The sequence below is a fragment of the Mus caroli genome, chromosome 3 (genome assembly GCF_900094665.2).
Source record: "Mus caroli chromosome 3, CAROLI_EIJ_v1.1, whole genome shotgun sequence".
NCBI lineage: Eukaryota > Metazoa > Chordata > Mammalia > Rodentia > Muridae > Mus > Mus caroli.
Window position 1 is genome coordinate 120,260,398 of NC_034572.1, and position 19,504 is coordinate 120,279,901.

At 39.5% G+C, this 19,504-nt stretch overlaps 1 protein-coding gene across 41 annotated transcripts in view; it reads right to left on the reverse strand.

Moving 5' to 3' along the window:
* Ank2 (ankyrin 2) overlaps positions 1 to 19,504 on the reverse strand; it is a 583,460-nt gene that overhangs the window by 50,288 nt on the left and 513,668 nt on the right. For 15 of the 41 annotated variants that reach the window (XM_029474820.1, XM_029474818.1, XM_029474797.1 and 12 more), the window contains 6 exons: positions 17,398 to 17,470; positions 15,849 to 15,902; positions 11,070 to 11,214; positions 6,049 to 6,151; positions 5,261 to 5,364; positions 100 to 135 (listed from right to left, as the gene is read on the reverse strand). In XM_029474820.1, the coding sequence (XP_029330680.1) occupies positions 100 to 135; positions 5,261 to 5,364; positions 6,049 to 6,151; positions 11,070 to 11,214; positions 15,849 to 15,902; positions 17,398 to 17,470 (515 nt within the window). The remainder of the gene's footprint in view (positions 1 to 99; positions 136 to 5,260; positions 5,365 to 6,048; positions 6,152 to 11,069; positions 11,215 to 15,848; positions 15,903 to 17,397; positions 17,471 to 19,504) is intronic. The other 26 variants (XM_021159015.2, XM_021159016.2, XM_029474821.1 and 23 more) reach the window with 5 other exon arrangements.

A 19,504-nucleotide genomic window follows, 5' to 3' on the forward strand; every position in this document is an offset into this window, starting at 1 on the left:
ACTAAAGCATCCTGAGGTGGGCATATGCAGAAGGAGATGGCAAGGGGGCGGGGACCAGAGGGGGCACATGTTCAGAGAAGGAATTACGCAGAGGTTCACCTGCTGTTGTCACGATCAAGACATGGAGAGGCGCGGCTGCAACAGAATAGATACTTTAGCATAGAGAAAGAGGTAATAAGTGAAATATAAAGAATGAAATCAGATGTGATTTTGATTGAAATATTTAACTCATATACCAACACAGTAGTCACTGAAAAAAAAAGATGGAGATACAAGTAAGATATCACTCTATGCAATAATAGAGATGTCACTCTCCAAGCGCTTAGAGAAGAAAAGGCTTTGGAGCCTTTGTGACTCGTCCCAGTTTAGGAAGCTGGGGAAGTTACATATTCACTGAATACGGAAGTGAAACCTTAGTTAGCATTGGCTCATGGAGACACTCAGTAAAGGCTAAGTGTTCAAGAAGCTAAAAAGCACCAAGTGACATTATAAAGATATGTATATGGTTTTGATTCAATTGCTCTCCACTGGGAAATTCTTTAATGCTTTTTAGATAAGGCAATTCCCTGTTGGGCTACAGCAGAAGAAACACACACAGGAAAGATACAGCTTAAAGGATACCTTGTGTGGCGGATACAGCATAAAGTCTATAGCAGAGCACGTAACATTAATCAGCTACTAGTGGGTAGTGAAGATCTCTGCAAACATAACCTTAGTGCTTCTGTACAAGACTGCATCGACTGCTTTGAGCATCGTGGTCCCTGAGCCTAATCGAATTCCTACTCTTCACTACTCTTTTACCCACAAGTCTGTGCATCCTCAATCCCACAGGGTTTCATAATGTTCCAATGTTTACTGACATAGGCAATTTATTTCTTCAATGAACCAGAAATACAGTCTTCTAGAACAGTGATTTGCTACTTTACAAAAAAAAAAAAATTCTCCATCTGAAAAAATTAGCCTTCATGGATCTAAAAGAACTAACTCCCAGGATATTTTAAGAAATAGGAACAACTAAATTAAACACCAGAAGTACTTCTGTAAGCATCTATGCTATGTTGTCCCATGCAGAAGAGACTTGGCTGCCTTACACGCCAAATATTCATCTTTTGTGACTAATTTGTGTGTGTGAGTTCAAAAGTCACAACAAAAGCTGTCTTCAGCTTGTTTTTAAAAGATTCCTATCTAGAGGCTATATTTTACTTGTGGCATATCCTAACACCTGATGAGTTGATATCGAATTCTCAGTATTTGACTATCATTAAAACATTACAGAGACTTTCAGAATAACAATATATAAGGTGAGTTACAGAACTAGATATTGGTAGACATGGCCTCCCGTCAGCCAATTCATTATGCATATTAATTCATTATGCATATTAATTCATTATGAAATTAAGAATTGTGAAGTTATTTTTTCTTTTTTCCTTTTCTTTCTTATCTTATTTTTATTTATTTATTTGGTGTTTTGTTTTGGTTTTGGTTGGTTGGTTGGTTTTGGTTTTCTGTCATAGGATTTCTGTGTATGGTCCTGTCTGCCCTGGAACTTGCTCTATAGACCAAGCTGGCCTCAGACTTACAAAGATCTGCGTGCCTCTGCCTCCCAAATGCTGGGATTAGAGGCGTGCGCCACCACCACTTGACAGAAGGTTTTTATACAGACTACTGGTAAGCCCTTCATGTGGCGCTTCTAAGAGTGGCTGTTTCCTGGATTCATTATGAGTCTGTCAGGCAACTCAGAAAAAAAAAAAGTCAAGACTTTCATTTGTCAGATTCTGGTTATATCTGCAGAGAAAGGCCAGTTTAATCATTGACCCAGTCCCTCTCTGCCAGGAGCATCTTTAAGACATGAAGTAGAGAGAGAGTAAACTACCAGTACTGAGCAGTGCAAGTGAGAGACTGCAGCTTGAAGGTAAGATAGGCTATTGAATTCAATTTAGCATTATCCTCACGGACACATTGCATATAATCACAAATTCTCTGCATTATCCCCTTACCAAATCATCACCTTTTCCTTACATTTTGGGTAGATTAAAACTCAGATCCTTGAAAAATATCTAATAGCTACTACTTAGGAACCTAGAATGTGATGATAAAAAGTCAATGTTACAACATATATGATGAATGTTATACATCTATTGCTATGAATATTACTTTCAAACTTCACAGGCCTTAGAACCATTGAGGTGTCAAGGATAATTTCCCTTCTACTTAAAATCATCTGTAGCACCATGGTTGTTGGACATGGTAGAGACATCAATAGATGATGCTACCTGGTAGAAATAAGCCCATCATGCCATCATGGAATGAATATATTCTTATTGCCATTCAGAAGACTCAGGACACATTCTATTTAACTAATTTGGAGTTTGTGATAAGTATGAAATGCATCTAAAGAGAATGTAGAAATAGTAAAAGCTATACCCTATTTATTGTTTCAAGGTAAAATCTAATGATGTTAAAAAGCATTTCCTGTTTAAAAACTCCCCAGTGGAATAAATTTTTAATACTAACTTTAGAAATAAGTAAATGAAAGTCAGAATTTTTTTTATGATATGCCCATTGCCACATATAATCAGTATCAGAGTCTGAATTCAGATCAGTCTGATGTCAAAGGACAGTCTTAGCCGGCAGATTCCTCTTTGTCATGTGGTCTTTTGACTTCAAAGAACACTACCTACTTTCCTGAAGAGCTGAGTCTAGTGCTTTGCAGAGCTGGCAAATGTTGAAGAATTAAAGTGGCTAAGAACCTTCTGGAGAGCCAGATGTGTACTCTGCCTGATTGACTGAGCAAAGGTTTTTCCCTTTCTAACAGTTTCAGTAACCTGAACTCATAGATACCAGTGCCAGGAGCTGAGGACAGAGGCTCTGGTGTAATGGGAGTAAGATGTGAATTGCACATCGATGTCTTTAATGATTAATTTTTATTTGATGTCCATGGTGTTTTTCCTGGATGAGGTCCCCTGGAACTGGAGCTACAGACAACTGTGAACTACCATGTGAGTGCTGGAAATTGAACCTGGCTCTTCTGGAAGAGAAGACAGTGTTCTTGACAGCTGAGCTATCTCTCCAGCCCTGGACATTGATGTCTTTAAAGACCCCACACTGATTTGACTAACTAAGAGTCAGTATAATAAACATTTGAAATTCAGAAGAGCTGGTTTGCTGCAGACTAATTTTTTATAGTTTTCTTTTCTTTCCTTCTTTCTCTCTTCCTTCCTTCCTTCTTTTCTTTCTTTCTTTCTTTCTTTCTTTCTTTCTTTCTTTCTTTCTTTCTTCCTTCCTTCCTTTCCTTCCTTTCCTTTCTCTTTCTTTCTTTCTTTCTTTCTTTCTTTCTTTCTTTCTTTCTTTCTTTCTTTCTTCCTTTCCCTTTCTTTCTTTCTTTCTTTCTTTCTTTCTTTCTTTCTTTCTTTCTTTCTTTCTTTCTGTCTTTCTGTCTTTCTCTCTTTCTTTCTGCCTGTCTTTCTTTCTTCTTCCTTCCTTCCTTCCTTTCTTCCTCCCTTCCTTCCTTCCTTTCTTTCCTCCTTCCTTCCTTCCTTCCTTCCTTCCTTCCTTCCTTCCTTCCTTCCTTCCTTCTTTTCTCTGTTACATGCTGATCTTTCATTACCAGTAATCAACCACAATGAAGTAACCATTATCTACTCATTATAGATCATAGATATTATTTAGATTAGAAAAATAAATTGGATATTGATGTGCATTAAACTTTGAGAATTTCCTTTTTAAGATTAATAATTAACTTGAAAACCAAACTATTACCGTAACATTCACTCTTTAAAAAAAATTGCTATTGGTAGTTGGTTACATTGTAATCTAAAATTATGACTTTATTTGGTGGCATGGAGTCTGGGTTCTTATCTGTTGTCCTCAGTCATTGATGCCCAGACCTCTTCTCTCTTACTTACATGGGGGGGACCTCAGTAGCAGAAGGCAATTCTAGGGTTTTTGACCAATTTATAATAGAGATTTTAATTATTTCATTTTGCATTTAAAATTCTTAATTCAATTTAAATGGAGTTTAATCTTTTTAATTCCTCTAAGGAACTCTTGGTAGACCAAGAACTAGCTATAGTATTTAACAAGGAAAACAGGGTGTTTATTTTCAATATCTGTCTAATTTTATGGTGTTTCATAGACTATTACACTAAAAAGTTCAAAATGTTTATGATGTCCTGGACTACTTCCCTGGAAGGAGGATATTTTAAAACACTAAGAAGAAAGGTCCCACTGTTCAAAACAGTTATGAAGATTACATGTAAGGAGTTTGGGATAATAATTTAAACCGAAGTGCTCCATTTTTTGGTAAATTATGGGTAGAAATTTTACTTAAAAGAAAACACATGAAGATTTTTATATAGCCATAATATTACTATACTATTACTAAAACCTGAGGGCAAAAACAATTCAAAAAGTATTCTATTTTAAACTCTTTAAGAAATGTATACATATTAAATTCTTGCATCCCAAAGAAGACTAGAGTTATGCTGAAAGAACTGTTCAAAGTCTGGTGTTAACTTTGGTTTTTGTTTGTTTGTTTGTTTTTTGTTTTTTTTTCGAGACAGGGTTTCTCTGTGTAGCCCTGGCTGTCCTGGAACTCACTTTGTAGACCAGGCTGGCCTCCAACTAAGAAATCCGCCCACCTCTGTCTCCCAAGTGCTGGGATTAAAGGTGTGTGCTACCAAAGGTGTTAACTTTTAAGTAGTGATAAACAGGCAGTGTTGGATCCACTCTACAAAGGGCATTGGAAGCACAGCTGAGAGGACAACTCTAGCTGTGAACTTCTCTTTATTTAACGTCACTACTTGAGTGTTCACATTTGTGTATGTGTGTGACGTGGACTTCCATAACCACCACTTTAAGTGCATTTATATGTGAGGAAAGGCATTTATTTCAAAGGCCAGCCAGTTCATCTTAGCAGATTGAAACTTTCAAATAAGCTGTTGGCCACGCCTCTTTTTAAAAGATGGCTCTAAAGACTGTATGCGATCAGTAAAGAAGTGGCCCCCATATTCTAGTCTGTCAGCAAACTGTTGCTGCTAGTTATTTTAAAACAGTAGTTTTCTATGCTGAATTCAACCCCCTTTTTGCTGTCTCATTGGTGTAGCTGGAACTATGTTGGAAAAAGCAACATTATTCACAAGTTGAAACAAAGGGCGCCTCGTCTGTAAGCTAAGCATCCACTAAAGCAACTGGACAAAGCTGTGACTTTTCACATCTCTTTTTACCTCTTGATCTGGATACATAATATTGATTCACTCACCCTGAATGAATAGGACTGGAAGAAAGAGCCACGTTGTCTAAGTTCTCAGTGCCCCAGCTCAGACGATAAGAATTCCTTTCTGCCTCCTTGGCTAGTGCAGACACCTACACACAAAGAACAGTGGGTTCAATGAAAAACGATGCTTCAAAACTCAAGTAAAATACAAGGAATTCTGAAAAAGCATAAAACAAAAGGAGCCATGACTTAGAAGATTTTCAATTAAGAAAAACATAAGAAATAAATCTGAAAAAAAAAACCTTCTAGTGTATTTCCTTTTAACTCATACAATAGCACAGTACTTTGAAAGCCAAAAAAAAAAAAAAAAAAGTCTATTTCCCTGTATCCAATCCATCAAATTATACCTAAAATTAAAAGGTTCTGTCTGGAGTAAACTTTAAGCACTTTCTCACAGCTACCTTAAATATTGCAACAAAATTTACTTCCAACACACCGTTCATTTTATAAACATGCCCTGCTTCATTTTTCCCCCTCATAATGGAAATATTATTCCCAGAACACAAATCTTTACATAAAGAAAGGAACTCAGTATGGCTGAAAAAGGAAACACCATAATCTCTCATGCGATGAGACACCCTCAGATCTATCATCCTGATCTTGTTGTTGCTGTCATTAAGAAAGAATTTATCTTTATTGTTCTTTCTTTTTACTTTCTTCTCTCGACCCACCCCACCACCAACTTGTTTCCACTGGACCACTGGATAGTTGTGGTGTTAGGACGTAGGAAAAAGCTGTCCAGAAAGCAGATACAAAGGCAGAAAGTCCTGTACCTGGTGGCTGGGGATCACAACCGTGTCGTCAATCATGGCACTGTCCCTCAGGTACGATGCGTGGCTCAGAGTGTGAGACCTGTCGGAACTGAAGGACCGGAGGCTGGTAGGTTGGCAGGAGGTCATGGTCATGTACAGCAGTCATGTACAGCGGTGGAGGGTTGGGAAGGTGAAATGAGCCGAGCAGGAGAATGAAAAAAGCCTGCTATTAGCTAACAGTGCAACTTCCAGGGGACACGGGTCTCAGAGTGGCCCTACCCAGGTCTCTGCCCAGCAGCCAAACGCATCCCCAGACTGTGCTTAACGCTGAACAGCTAGGGCACAAGGGAATCCGCAAGTTACATTCGATACTCCTAATCTGATTCGCTTTCTTTCCAGAAAAGTTTGAAACCAGCAACTGTCACTTATTTGCCAGTGGGGGGAAAATTTTTATGCAGGCAATAGCTCTTAAATCTGTGTTAAATAACGTCCCTGCAGCCGTGGGAAAATATTTGGTGGGAAGTAGACTACTCAGAGAGCAAAAGCAAAATGAAAAGGCAGGGTTGTGTTTTTTTTTTTTTTCTTTTTTCCCCTCTTTATTGTCTCTTCTCTTCTCCTGCCACTTTCCCTTCCTTTCCACATTGTGAATAGCTGAATGTCAGTGTCCTCCCCTGGAAGGTACAGAGTGAAATGAACTGTGGCCAAATGCGTGCTTCCTGTGGAAGTGGGGCGCCTCCTGTTTACCTCGGGTGAGTGCAGCAGTGCTGTGATCTCAGAGGAGAACACTTCCCCTTTGCATGCCCTGTGTGTCCTGTAGGAATCCCTAAAGAGTTGCCATGGGGACGAGAGGCAAGAGCAGGACAGACACACACCAACTCAAGGGCAATTCGCCAATGGATGCTGACCAAAAGTGATGTGGGGCTTCAAAGTGCAATTAAGGCCTTGCAATTCAGTGTTTTGAATTTTTGATAAATCTGATCTTTGTTATTCCAAATTATAGACTCAAATGCAATGGACAGAACAATTGTCCTTTGCGTAATTTAGTCCTTCTAATTAATCTGCACAGTCAAATGACATTATGTTGGTATAATTAGTTTTGTTTTCCTGAGACAGAGTCTTAATCTGTCACCTAGGCTGATCTGGAATTCACTATGTAGCCCAGGCTGGCCTTGAACACTTGATGGTCCTGCCTCTGTCTTCTGGGGTCTTCCTCAACTGGTTTTGATATAGAGGAGGTAGAGGGAGTTATTAAGTTTTGTCTTGCCTAAATGACTAACAGAAAGAAAGAAACAAAGTAGCCTACAGCCACAAAAGAGAAGGTTAGATATTAGAGTGTGAAGACAGAGGGAGAGAACTGGACAAGACCACAGTTTGAGTGTTCACTTCTTTATGGATCTTACGTAGCTGTCTCTGCTGCCTGTCGTGAATCAAGCTCATGTGTCCTAACTGTTCTTTTCTCCCCTAATGATGTCAAAGAATCTACTTAAATGAAGTAAATATGACTGGAACATTCTAACAGCAGAGACATAATTCTCTCTGGTGAAATGATAACAAGAATAAACTTTTGAAAAAAATTTAAATCTCTACATCATAAACTGAGTACATTTGGTGGGGGACATCACAGACAAGTTTAAACATGTCACAACCGAGTTTCCATTGACAAGACATTATTTCGGGGAGGCCTCCTGTTGAGTTAATGCACTGAGAATAACATGCTCAAAGAAATTAAAATGTACTTGTTCACTTGGAGGATCCAACAGCTATAGATAGAAGGATTCAGTTTATACTTTCTCCTTTTTTCACACAACCGCCCTATAGAATTGGATGAGTGTAACAATCACTAGCTTAGGAAACTATAATTCCTACTAGACATTCAATTTGTAGAGTTTGAAGCCCCTTTGAATAAGGAAATATGTGACATTGTCAGTGTGGCTGAAGAAGGGTCGGTGATTTGTTGTTAGAGTTTTCCTATTTGTATTTGGACAGTTGTAAGCAATAATAATAAATGGATCCAATTTCAACTGACTGTACTCTGGCTGTGGTTTTGACCCATCTGCATTAAACTGTATGTGTTCTAATCCTTCTGTATGTATGCTTATTTTAGGCACCCTAATGTTGATTTCTGTCTTTTCTCAGTATAGATAGGCTGCTAAGTTTGTTATGGAAGGGCCATGCTCCTGCGTTGCCAGCCACAAGGTGGCGCTGTAAGAGTTAGAATCAGGAATCGGAGCTGGTTCTTGTGACACTGTTCTAACTCCAGTAGTTACTCATTTAGCATGGGGGGGGGGGAGCAGCGCAGAAGAGGGGCTAATTTGAGGAAAAATCTATAATTCTAGAATATAAGCAGCGTTTGCCAGAGCGCGCGGACACACACACAGTGAGCAGTGAGCTGTGATGAGCAGGAAGCAGGGAAATGCGAATGAACCCAGGAAGACCATGGTTCCATGCCGTGTAATACCTACCTGGGAATGGTATTATGGACAGCACACCAAATAAAGAAATAATGAAAGAGGAGAATGGTTACCAAAAAAAGTGATGTACCAAACTGCTCAAGCAAAACTGAAAGAATAATTAATAAAACATGAAGATGAGATGTGGTCTGGAAGACCTATTTGGGGGCTTGTGTATACACGTGGTGGTCAAGAGGTGCACATGGGAATCCAAGAACAGAGCGTGCAAGGCTTGTTTCATGTCTCTGTCTCTGTATGCTAAGTCTCAAACCATTCACCTCCTCCCCACTCTATGCAAAGTATGTTATAACTCTCAGCTTTACACTGAAAATAGAAACTATGAGTGAATCGGGCATTTAAAAAATAATTTTAAAAAATAACTGATGAAAATGAAGTGTTCTTTGGCTGAGCTTAATCAGGCTATTCATAGATTACTGTGAATTCACACAAAGCTATAAATATTTTCTTATGCTGAAACATAGAGTGGGGGCTGTCCCTGAATCTGTTGCCTACTTACATAGCCCATTCCCCCTAACTGAGCTGCTTTGTCTGGCCTCAGTGGGAGAGGATACAGCTAGTACTGCAGTGCCTTGAGGAGCCAGGGTCAGATGATACCCAGCCCTGCAGTCCCCTTCTCAGAGGAGGAGAGGAGATATAGAGGAGGGGAACTGTATTAGAGGGAAGCAGGCTGCGGTCAGGCTGTAAAGTGAATAAGTAAATTAATAAAAATTATTTATAGCAGAAAAAGAATCTCAGATTACAAATCCAAATCTGTCACCAGATAAGAACTTAATGTATGGATCACAGGTTCGATCACCTCTTCTCCACACCTCCCAAAGGCTCCTCCTTCCTTACCTTGACCCTAAGGGCTACCCTCTATGAAAGCCACCAATATCAAGGAATCACAACCCATCTTCTTCAACTGCCCCATAAAACTCACCAACTAATCCTACTACCCACATCTCAAAATTGTCACTGTGGAATTCTTTCTACAACTGGACGAGGGTTAGAGTTTAATACTGTCATCACCACCAGCAAACAGTATACCGCACCTACGTTGTCTAGCCTATTGACCCCTCTCCACCATAATGACTGCCTGTGTCACAGACGAGGGATTCTGGTAAAATGCAGGTGTGCATCCCCTACATTCCTGATCCTGCCCACTGCACCACCATCTGGTCCCGCTAACACAAGCCTCTGCTAACCCCGCTGTGAAGGCTTCAGTGCCTTCTGCCTTTCCCAGAAGCAGTGCTCAGCATTCCACCTGGTTTGGTCCACTGCCTGTCAAAAAGTTTGAGTCTCTTTGTCCTACAGAGATGCTCAGAACCCTTCTGCCCCAGCCTTTCAAGGTCTCTGTTAGGCTCTGAATTTCGAGAACATATTTTAATCATGTTGGTACCTCCTGGACTTACCAGGATGACCAATTCAAGAATGAACTTACACAGAAAAAAAAATGTGAGGAAAGAGGACAAAAGAAGAGGAAAAACAGAAAAACAAACAAACAAAACAAGAAATGGGATCCAGGCTCTCAAGGGGAAAGCCCCAAATAAGTTGTCTACAGAGATTATTTGTGTAGAATTGATGATTCTCCCTTAAGTGATAAATAAGTGGGAAATTCCTAAAGTGGCTGACAAGAGTCAGCTTTGCACTATGATCACAGGACTGTTGATGGGAAGACAACACAGTAACATGGACAAGCGCACGTGTGACCCAGCTTGGCAGCCATACTTCTGAAGAAGCACCCGGAATATTCTTAGACCTATTGCTACAGAGGGTAGCAAGAGCCAGTCGTATTAGTTTGGAGTAACCGAGATAACATGGACCCAGTTCAGAATATTAGCAAGGCTCCTTGGATTTGTCCACAAAGTGGGATCCTTATGGACTCGGGTCACCTCTTAAGGTCCCATCCTCCTTCATTTTTATTTATTTATTTATTTTTTATGGAAAAGTTGACTCCAGGGCAATTTTCCTTTGAGCTTGTCTTCTGTTATTCTTCATAACAGATTTGTGTGCACACAGAAATTACAGCGCCAAGAATTAACTTAGAGTCAGAGGTATCTGGAGATGCTAACCACAACTGCCTTTAGAATTTGCCTGCAGAGAAAAGTGGCATCTGACTTTGGAAGGCAGGGAATCCTTTTTAATCTTGGCTCACTCTTGCCTTGTGGTAGCTGCATGATTATGCAGTATTCTTTGATAATCTCTGAACTGGTTTCCTGGTCCTCAAAATGGGCTCTACTTAAGGTGTCAGAGACATGAACAAGATGTCACACTAAGAAGCAAGTGAACTGTTGATCAAGGTGCTCAATGGTGTCTATATTCTCTATCACCATAAAAAATATGTGGTAAACCAGGCATTGTGATATGTGCCTACAGTGCACGCCCAGTACTCAGGCGGCTGAGACAGGGGGGTCAGAAGTTTCAGGCTCATCTGAGAAAGTTCCATGCTATTCTGGGCTACATAGTGAGACCTTATCTCTAAAAACAAAAAGAAAAAAGAAAAAAGAAAAAAGAAAAAAGAAAAAGGGACAAAAGAAAATGTTTAAAATGTTTATGCATACTTGTGAAACTGAATGTAAGTTTGGCGAATACCTGTCGGATCTTCCTCCCTCCAGACTGTACCGAAGGTAGTTCATGCCATCCAGGAACTGACTGCTGGGCAGTGAGTCATCTCCGAGCTCCTTCAGATCTTCTGGCCTGAGGTATTCTCCCCCATCACCTGTCACTGTGTCATCACCTGGGGCAATCAGACGACAGTGAAGGAAGGCACTTGTTCACTTAGTTCCAACAACAAAATATGCCCATAGTGCATTCACACGACACCTTGGGTAACAGCAAAACACTGCCCATCAGGAAGCCACAGAACCCATGCACATGTCTACAGATGGCTAAAGCCTATAGAGAGAGTATTTGATTAATTTCCCCAAAAGGCATCAAGGAAAAAAATAATTAACTGAATTGTAACTCTTTGAATATCTTTCAACTAGCTTTATTCATTCTGTCTGTTATGATGACAAGTCTAGCTTATAGATTAGCCCAGTGTGTAGATTACTAACATTTTCTCAGAAGTGTATACAATAATTCTGTGCATAAACCAGTATTAATAGTCTCTTCACGCCATTGACTATGTGCTAGGATATATGAGATAGCGCTACAATGAGAAATTATCTACTGATTGATTGATAATGTGTGTGTGTGTCTGTATCTGTATTTTTGTGTGTCTCTCTGTTAGTGTGTGTGTCTCTGCCCATATGTGTGTATGTCTGTGTGTATCTCTGCATGTGTATCTGTGCTTGTTTCTGTGTCCCTCTCTAGGTGTCTCTCTGTGTGTGTATCTCATGTTTCAGTGTACAGAGACATGTGAAAATCAGAGGAATATGGTCTCTCCCTCCACTGTGAAGGACCTGGAGCTTGATCTAGTTTATCAGGCTTGGCAGGAAGACCTTACCTTCTGAAAACCACATTGCTGCTCATGAATTTGATAATAATATATTACAAGATTTATCAGACCTTATAAGATTAAAGATACAAAAGAGCACTAAAGTAGAAAGAAATAAGTTCCAAGGACAGGACTACTAAAATCTAGACATGGTCTGACTTGGGGATAAGCCTAGTCATTTTTAGAGAGTTTAATTCACGTTCAGGAAGACACTCTGAGACCCCTTTTCAAGTGTGAAAAGGTGATGGAAATGGTGAAATACAAGACATACAAAAGGCCGTGCATTCCGTATCCCTTAAGCAAGAACCTAAACATTACCTAACACTCAAAAGTGCATGCTTCCTCGTTTCCTTCCTCCCTTACCCTATCCCCACGATCCAATCAATCGAACTTGGCTTAAGTCCATAATACTACCCAAGTTAGGGCATTCTGGGCTTAAGTCCATTATACTACCCAGGTTAGGGCCTCCTGAGCTTCCTCTGGTTTAGATTCTGGATACCAACCTGATTCTCCTGAGTTTCCAGTTCTGACCCCAGTCTCTCAGTTGTCAAGGTGGTCACAGGGAACAAAACTAACTCAAAATAAGTTTCTAGTCTTTGTGTGCTAGAAGGTCTCAATACTCCTTAATAAGACATGACCCACATTTTAGATTTTCTTACTCAACCTCTTTCTTGTCATGCCTTGGTGGGGAGAAGGTTCAGAAAGGATGGATGTAGCTGGGTCCAGCAGCACAACCTGGGAGTGAACACAGCCCCAGACTTCCTCCCTGGTGTTTAGGGATATGTGTTACAAAAGTGCATGAAAAGGAGAGTGAGCCATCTGAACAATATATTTAAAATAAAATACACCCTTTAAAAAATGCTGACAAGCCAACGCAGCATTTAAAACCCTCTAATCACACTGAGTTCACCAGGCCATGGCTGTCCTTAATATTCTCCCCCATTCTCCGCCTCTTTTGGTGGTTGTTCTGAGAACAACCTGCTATGCTCAGTTTATTAAAAACGAGGCTTAGGAATTTTGGAGACACCTGTGGTGTAATAAATAGATCATGATGTCATCATTATGACCCCAAAAATCAAGTCTCGAAGGCTAGCAACAGTGTCCAGAACCTAATCTGCTATTGTTAACAGGAGTGACACTTGTCTCAGGCCAAATCTTGATTCTGTATATAATTTCTCTTTAAGTTATTTGCACATAAAAATACCGTTGTTCAGGACTGTGTATCAACACTGAGTGATGGAAAGTATTATAAGAAGAGTTAGAGGAGATTCATATTTATCTACGTCTATTTCTAGAGCCTTATGCCTTCTATCTTCTTGAAAACATGGTCTAGAGTGTTGTCTCTAATCAGCCTCCTATACCACCAGATTCATGAAGGATTCTCCTTCCGTACAGTAAAGCGCTAACCTTTCTTTAGCCAGTCTTAGGCCTTTTAAAATATAATACTCAGTCTTCTCTTCCTTTTATAATCAAACTTCCTTTCATAACCAGACCCTTGCTATTGTTAACTGATTCTAGTAATTAAACAATGAGCAAGAGGTGACTTCCTTGATAATAACGCTCCTTGACATCTCAGACAGAATCTCTCCTAGTCTTTTTCCTATTACTTTCAGTCTTTCTTCTCAGGTTCCTTTGTCTGAAATGGTATTCCTATACGACCCCCCCCCCCGCTATGTCCCATTTACCACACATTATTAAACCTTCAAGGGCCTCATAGAATATACTGTGTTAAAAAGTGGACCCATCTTAGACCTTTGTCACATCCCAAATATATATCTCAGTTTCCTCCAAGAATTCTGCACCCGGATTTTCTGTAAGTACCTCACATTCAGCATGAGAAAACAAAATACTTATTTGTCCACTTCGGACCTCACCAACCTGACAAACTTTCTATATGAGATCCTTGTAAAAAGTTGTATCCATGCTTTTAGTGAGGGAGATGGGAAAGATGAGGGATCTCTTTGTCTATCTATCTATCTATCTATCTATCTATCTATCTATCTATCTATCCATCATCTATCCATCCATCTATCTTCTATCTATGTATATCTATCATCTATCTTCTATCTATCCATCCATCTTCTATCTATCTATCTATCTATCTATCTATCTATCTATCTATCTATCTATCTATGGGTATGAGTATTTTACCTGCATGCATGTATGCCTATTGCGTATGACTGCTAGATCCCCTGGAACTAGGTTTATAATGGTTGTGAGCCACCATGTGGGGTCTGGGAATCAAACCCAGGTCCTCTGATAGTGGTTAAGTGCTCTTAATTGCTGAGCAGTCTATTTTAAAATAACATTCTGAATTAAGAACATTAGCTCTTGCTCGCATACATAGAATTCTGTTCAACTTGGGAAGAACTTTGCTATTACATAATAATTGTTCCCTGACATATGCTCTATTATTAACTTATCTGGTATAAAACAGTCAGACACAACTGTTTTTCCCATATTATATAACAAACTTAATGTGAGTTTCCTTGTTGTTTCTTGTACTTGGAGCAATGTCTTCCTAAAAGATGTATTCATTTAATAGATGACTTTCAAATTAACGAATTCATTTTTTGTTGTATTTCCCAGGGTTTTTTTTTAGACATTTCTGGGTAGCTCCTCCCTAGGGCTTATAAGGCATGGGTATACTACAGTTTTTGTTGTTGTTGTTTTTAAGTAAAATTGATTTTGGTAATCTAAAACTACAAGATTCTACATGATTGGTGACTGGTATATTAGCTATGCCAGGACTCTGTGGAACACAGATATCAAAAGTATGGGGATTAAATTAAGATCAAATAGTGTGGTCACAAGGGTTACCCATTGTAATGACCACTATGATGCTTGGACAGAGACTCTCTGAAATGTCACTGGCTCCTGCCCTTGCCCTGGCCCTTGCTCTTGCTATTGAAATATGGGGAGACCTGATACCCTCTTCTAGCCTCTGTAGGTACTACATGCAAATGATGAACATTCACTCATCAGACACACACAGTAAACCACTTTAAATTAATTGTATCATTTAATAGTAATAATCATTTAATAAGTGTATCATTACACACCTGGCCATCTCCTCACACCCAGTCCTTTCCTCCCTCAATAATTTTTTTAAAGATATTTAGTGGTTAACTTATCTCTATTCTTGACTATCTTTTAGAAAACAATCACATTACTACTTCTAATTATTTATTTGCTGAGGCTGACCTTACTTCCCCCTGCCCCCCACTTTGAGACAGATTCTCTCTACATAGCATAAATCTGGCTGTCCTGGAACAAAGGACATGGATAGGCTGGTCTCAAACTTGGAAACACCCACCTGCCTCTGTCTCCCTAGTACTGAGAGTAAAGGCTTGTACCCCCATGCCCAGCCCAGGGGGAACCTCCATTGTCTGCTCTGAGTTATCCCCCTGCCTATGCCTCCTAAGTAACTGTGACTACAGATACATGCTACCATACCTGGATTATAATTTAATAATATATTCTTCTCAACCAAGAAGGGCAATATGAGCATTCAGCTCAAGCAGTCTTAGCTGAAAGTGTAGACAGTAACTAATAGATTAGTTACCAATATGTCATGCTTACTCCAGTACTAAAGAATTACTTTTCCTCAAAGTCTCTATTCTTAAAAAAAACAAATTCCTCTGGGGAAACATTATTACAATGGTCCTCGAAGAAAATAATTTTGTTTAATACGTCTCCATAATAGCTGCTAAATTATCACCAGAAGAAGCAAATCATGGCTTTAAACTTACAAGTTAATAAAATGCACACATCACACGCACACATGCACAATTCCATCCCCCGTTGCACAAGCTATTTCCAAAGAAACGTTAGTATTAATCCAAAAGATTTAAGACATCAACAAGCTGCTGCTATGAAGCTAAGAAAAGTTAAAAGCAAAGCAAAGCGATCACTCCGAGTCCTTATGGTACCTGAATCACTAAGCGCTTCCCCATCAATAAAGTGGTCACCAAACTGCTTAAGGGCTGTACAACATATGAATGAGAATCAGAAAGAGAATCCCACCAAAGCCATGTATGGTGTGCATACATGGATGTTGGAACTCTGCTAGCAAATACTAGAACACAACACACACTCGTAATAAATACTCAGAACTGCAGCCTTTGGCAGGACTTTAAAAAAATGACTCATCATAATACATTGATCCAACATTCATTTATTCTTGTCTTAATTCTTATGCACACTGACACAGCTCAGTGCATATTGCCAATAAAAAGGCAGCCTGGTTCCAACTGATTCCAAGTAAGACTAAGACTGGAAAGCTTTGCCTTGAGATTTCATGTCGAAGAACCTAAAGATGTATTAATATTTTCTATAGAGTCTCTAACTCTCAGGCCCGGGTCCAACTTCATGGCAATGATTTTGCAAAGATATGCATTCATTTTCCATGTCCATATGAAATGGTAATAGGTTTTGCAATCCCCACACGCTGGCTTTGCGACTGGAGCTTGCATACCCTATGTGGTGCATCTGTCATCTTAGGGTAGCTGTTTTTTGTTGCTGGTGGTGTTCCTTTTTGTTTTGGTGGTTTTATTTCAGAAAGATAGCACAGGGAAATTCAAAATGTAGAACAAAGAAAAGTCACTGAGGAGGTAGACAAGAACCTTTTTGTGCCAAACATGGATGCTTAGCCTACCTGAAGCTGTCCCCTGCACTTGTTTTAGAAAAAGCCTTTTTCAGGGCTTTGAATCAACTGTCTAGATTAGCAGTTCTCAACCTGTGAGGCACAACTCCTATGGTGGTCCCATGTCAGATGTCCTACATTTAAAATATTTATATTGTGATTCATGAAAGTAGCAAAATTACAGTTATGAAGTGGCAACAAAAAATAATTTTATGGTTTGGCGTCACCTCAACATGAGGTATTAAAGGGACACAGCATTAGGAAGGGTGAGATCCACTGGCTTAGGTAATTTTTATCAACTCTAAAACCATCATGAAAGTACAGATCTTTCTGAGCATAAAGGATACCTTAGTTGTGCTGAGACTGCACTATTTGGTGCTGAGGTCCTTTTATGCCTTTTTAGGGCTGTTTTCTTCTGAGTTTAATATATATTCTGGCATTTGTACTAATCAGATATTTCTTAATATACCACTGATGACGAACGTTTTGCATTTCTTCAAGGCATGTGAATATGAAATGTTTCGGTATAATTAGTATATGTATTAATAGTGGCTATAATATCAGCCAGCTATTTTAAGCACATGGGTGATTTCAAGTTTCTTTCTTATTCCCCAGTCTTGCTAGTCATTAGAGATTAAAAGTAAGAATGGCAAAGATACATAGACCTGACTTGCCTATTTTTTCAATGGCAAGTGTAAATTTAGTGGACTAAAGATTGCAACCGGGTTCTAAATGTTAAGATGCTACCATCCATACTACCTTTGTCCCTAAAGAGATTTTAGTTCCCTCGTGTAACAACATGGCAGCTGTCACAAAAGACCAGAGGAAAGACTCACCCTCTTCATCAGAAACATCAAGGACCTCCGTCATCGTCTCAGGAACATTTAGCTTATGTTTTTCCGTGATAGTCTAGAAAGAGAGAAATCATTCATTGCAAAGTTAAAAACAAAACCAGACAAAAGATGAACAGAGCCACAGAGGCGACCCCTGTCTAACAGCAGCAGCAAGGCATCAGACCTCAAACACCCCCCTCTCATCCACACGGACATTTAGAAACGGACTCTCTTTCATGAAAACACCTTTGTTCTCTCTGAAGATAAATGACCAATGATTCCAGGAACATTGTACCAGAGAAGATTCATTACTGTTAGTCCCCATTTGAAAAATTGAGTCTTTAGTAATGGTGCTTGTAATTAGTCATACTGAGAAACCAAAGTAATGACTTCAAGACATCTCTAAGATGAACTAAGTGAAGTTTCCAGAAAAACTTCACAATGAAGCATAAACATGCAATGTAGTCAAAGCAAAACCCATCAGAAAGATGCTGTAAACAAGGTAGGCTATGTAAATGATATGGAACACATGTCCACAGGCGTTAGAGGACCAGCGATAGAGAATAAGTCATCTGTATAGTGTTCACAGTCTATGGTTGTAGTTTATTGCTTATTGGCTTTCTACAGTGCTCTCCTGAGTGACCAACAGCAAAGCGTTTCATCCCTGATGTGGGATAAGGAGCATAGAGATCAGGGTCCTCTGGCTTCATGGCTTCCAGTTGTAGACTCATCTCATGAGCTGGAAGGCCTCAGCAAGTCCTTTAACTTGACTATGCCTCAGTTTCCTTGTTGAAAACCACAGACTAATGTTCCATAAAGTAGTCATGAATGCTAATACAGGAGTACTGAGAGCAGTCCTCAGTAGGCTAGAAGTCAACAAACATCATCTGGAATAACTGGTCATTGTAATTGGAAACTATATTCATCTTAGGAATGACAGGCCTCAGAAGTTGTTAGTCACTTGTGCAGCAAGGAATTCCACAATCGTTATATGACAAACACAACACAGGGATTTCAAAATGAAGAAAAAAAAAAAAAAAAGGCCTGGTACAGAGAGACAAATATCATGTGACTTCACTACTTGGAGAAATTGTTTAAAAGTCCAAATCATAGAAACAGATAGCAGAATCATGGTTACCAGGGGTTGAGCGCAGGCAAGAGAGGTGTGGGCTGGTGTTCAATGGATACAAAATATCAATCAAATGAGAAGTGTAATGCATGACACTCCACACTGCTCAGATAATACCACGGTGTACTATACACTTGAAAAGGTCTTTTGTCCATCATTTTTCTGAGAGTGCCATATATCTCAGACTGGCCTCCAACCCATAAACTTGCTATGTACAAGGACAACCCTGTAACTCCGACCCTTCTCTCTCCACTTCTCAAGAGCCTGGATTCCACATGTACACCAGGATAACTTGTATGAAGAAGCATTTGTGATGGACCCCAGGGCCTTACGCATATTAAGAGAACCCTGTACTGACTGAGCTATGTCCTTAGTCCCAGTATACTTGAAATTTTCCAAGACAATGTAGGTACTCTCTGCACATCCACCCACAAATGATGAGTGTACAATGTGACAATAAACAAATTGGCAGATTTAGCCATTTTCCCAATGTATACACATCTCAAATTATCACATTGCACACCAAGAATATGCACCATTGTGCCAATTTTAAAAGTGAGACTCCTGTATACAAAAAGGAACCTCACAGCTTTAAATATAAATAAAGCTCCTCAAGTTATACTTGAATAACTTGAATATACTTGAATATACTCAAATGTGTAATTTAAAGTGCACCAGTAAATGTAGTGCACCAGTTGACAGTTAGGAGAACATGAAAAGAATAAACTCTTGACAAAGAGGAGAATGAAGCAGCAAAGCACCAGAGCGTGCTGAGTGTGTTGTGTAGACGTCTGTACTTTGTTCTACAGGTACTAAAAACTTGTTTCAGTGAGGACAATGACTCAGTCACTGGGCTGTTGCCAAATCAGAAAAGGCCAACAGATTGCCAAGAGACTATGAAGGGATACAAGAGACATAGGTCAAGAACAACAGGACTGAGTCAATCAGAAGTGGTGAGGCCCAAGTCTTTTGCCAACTGTT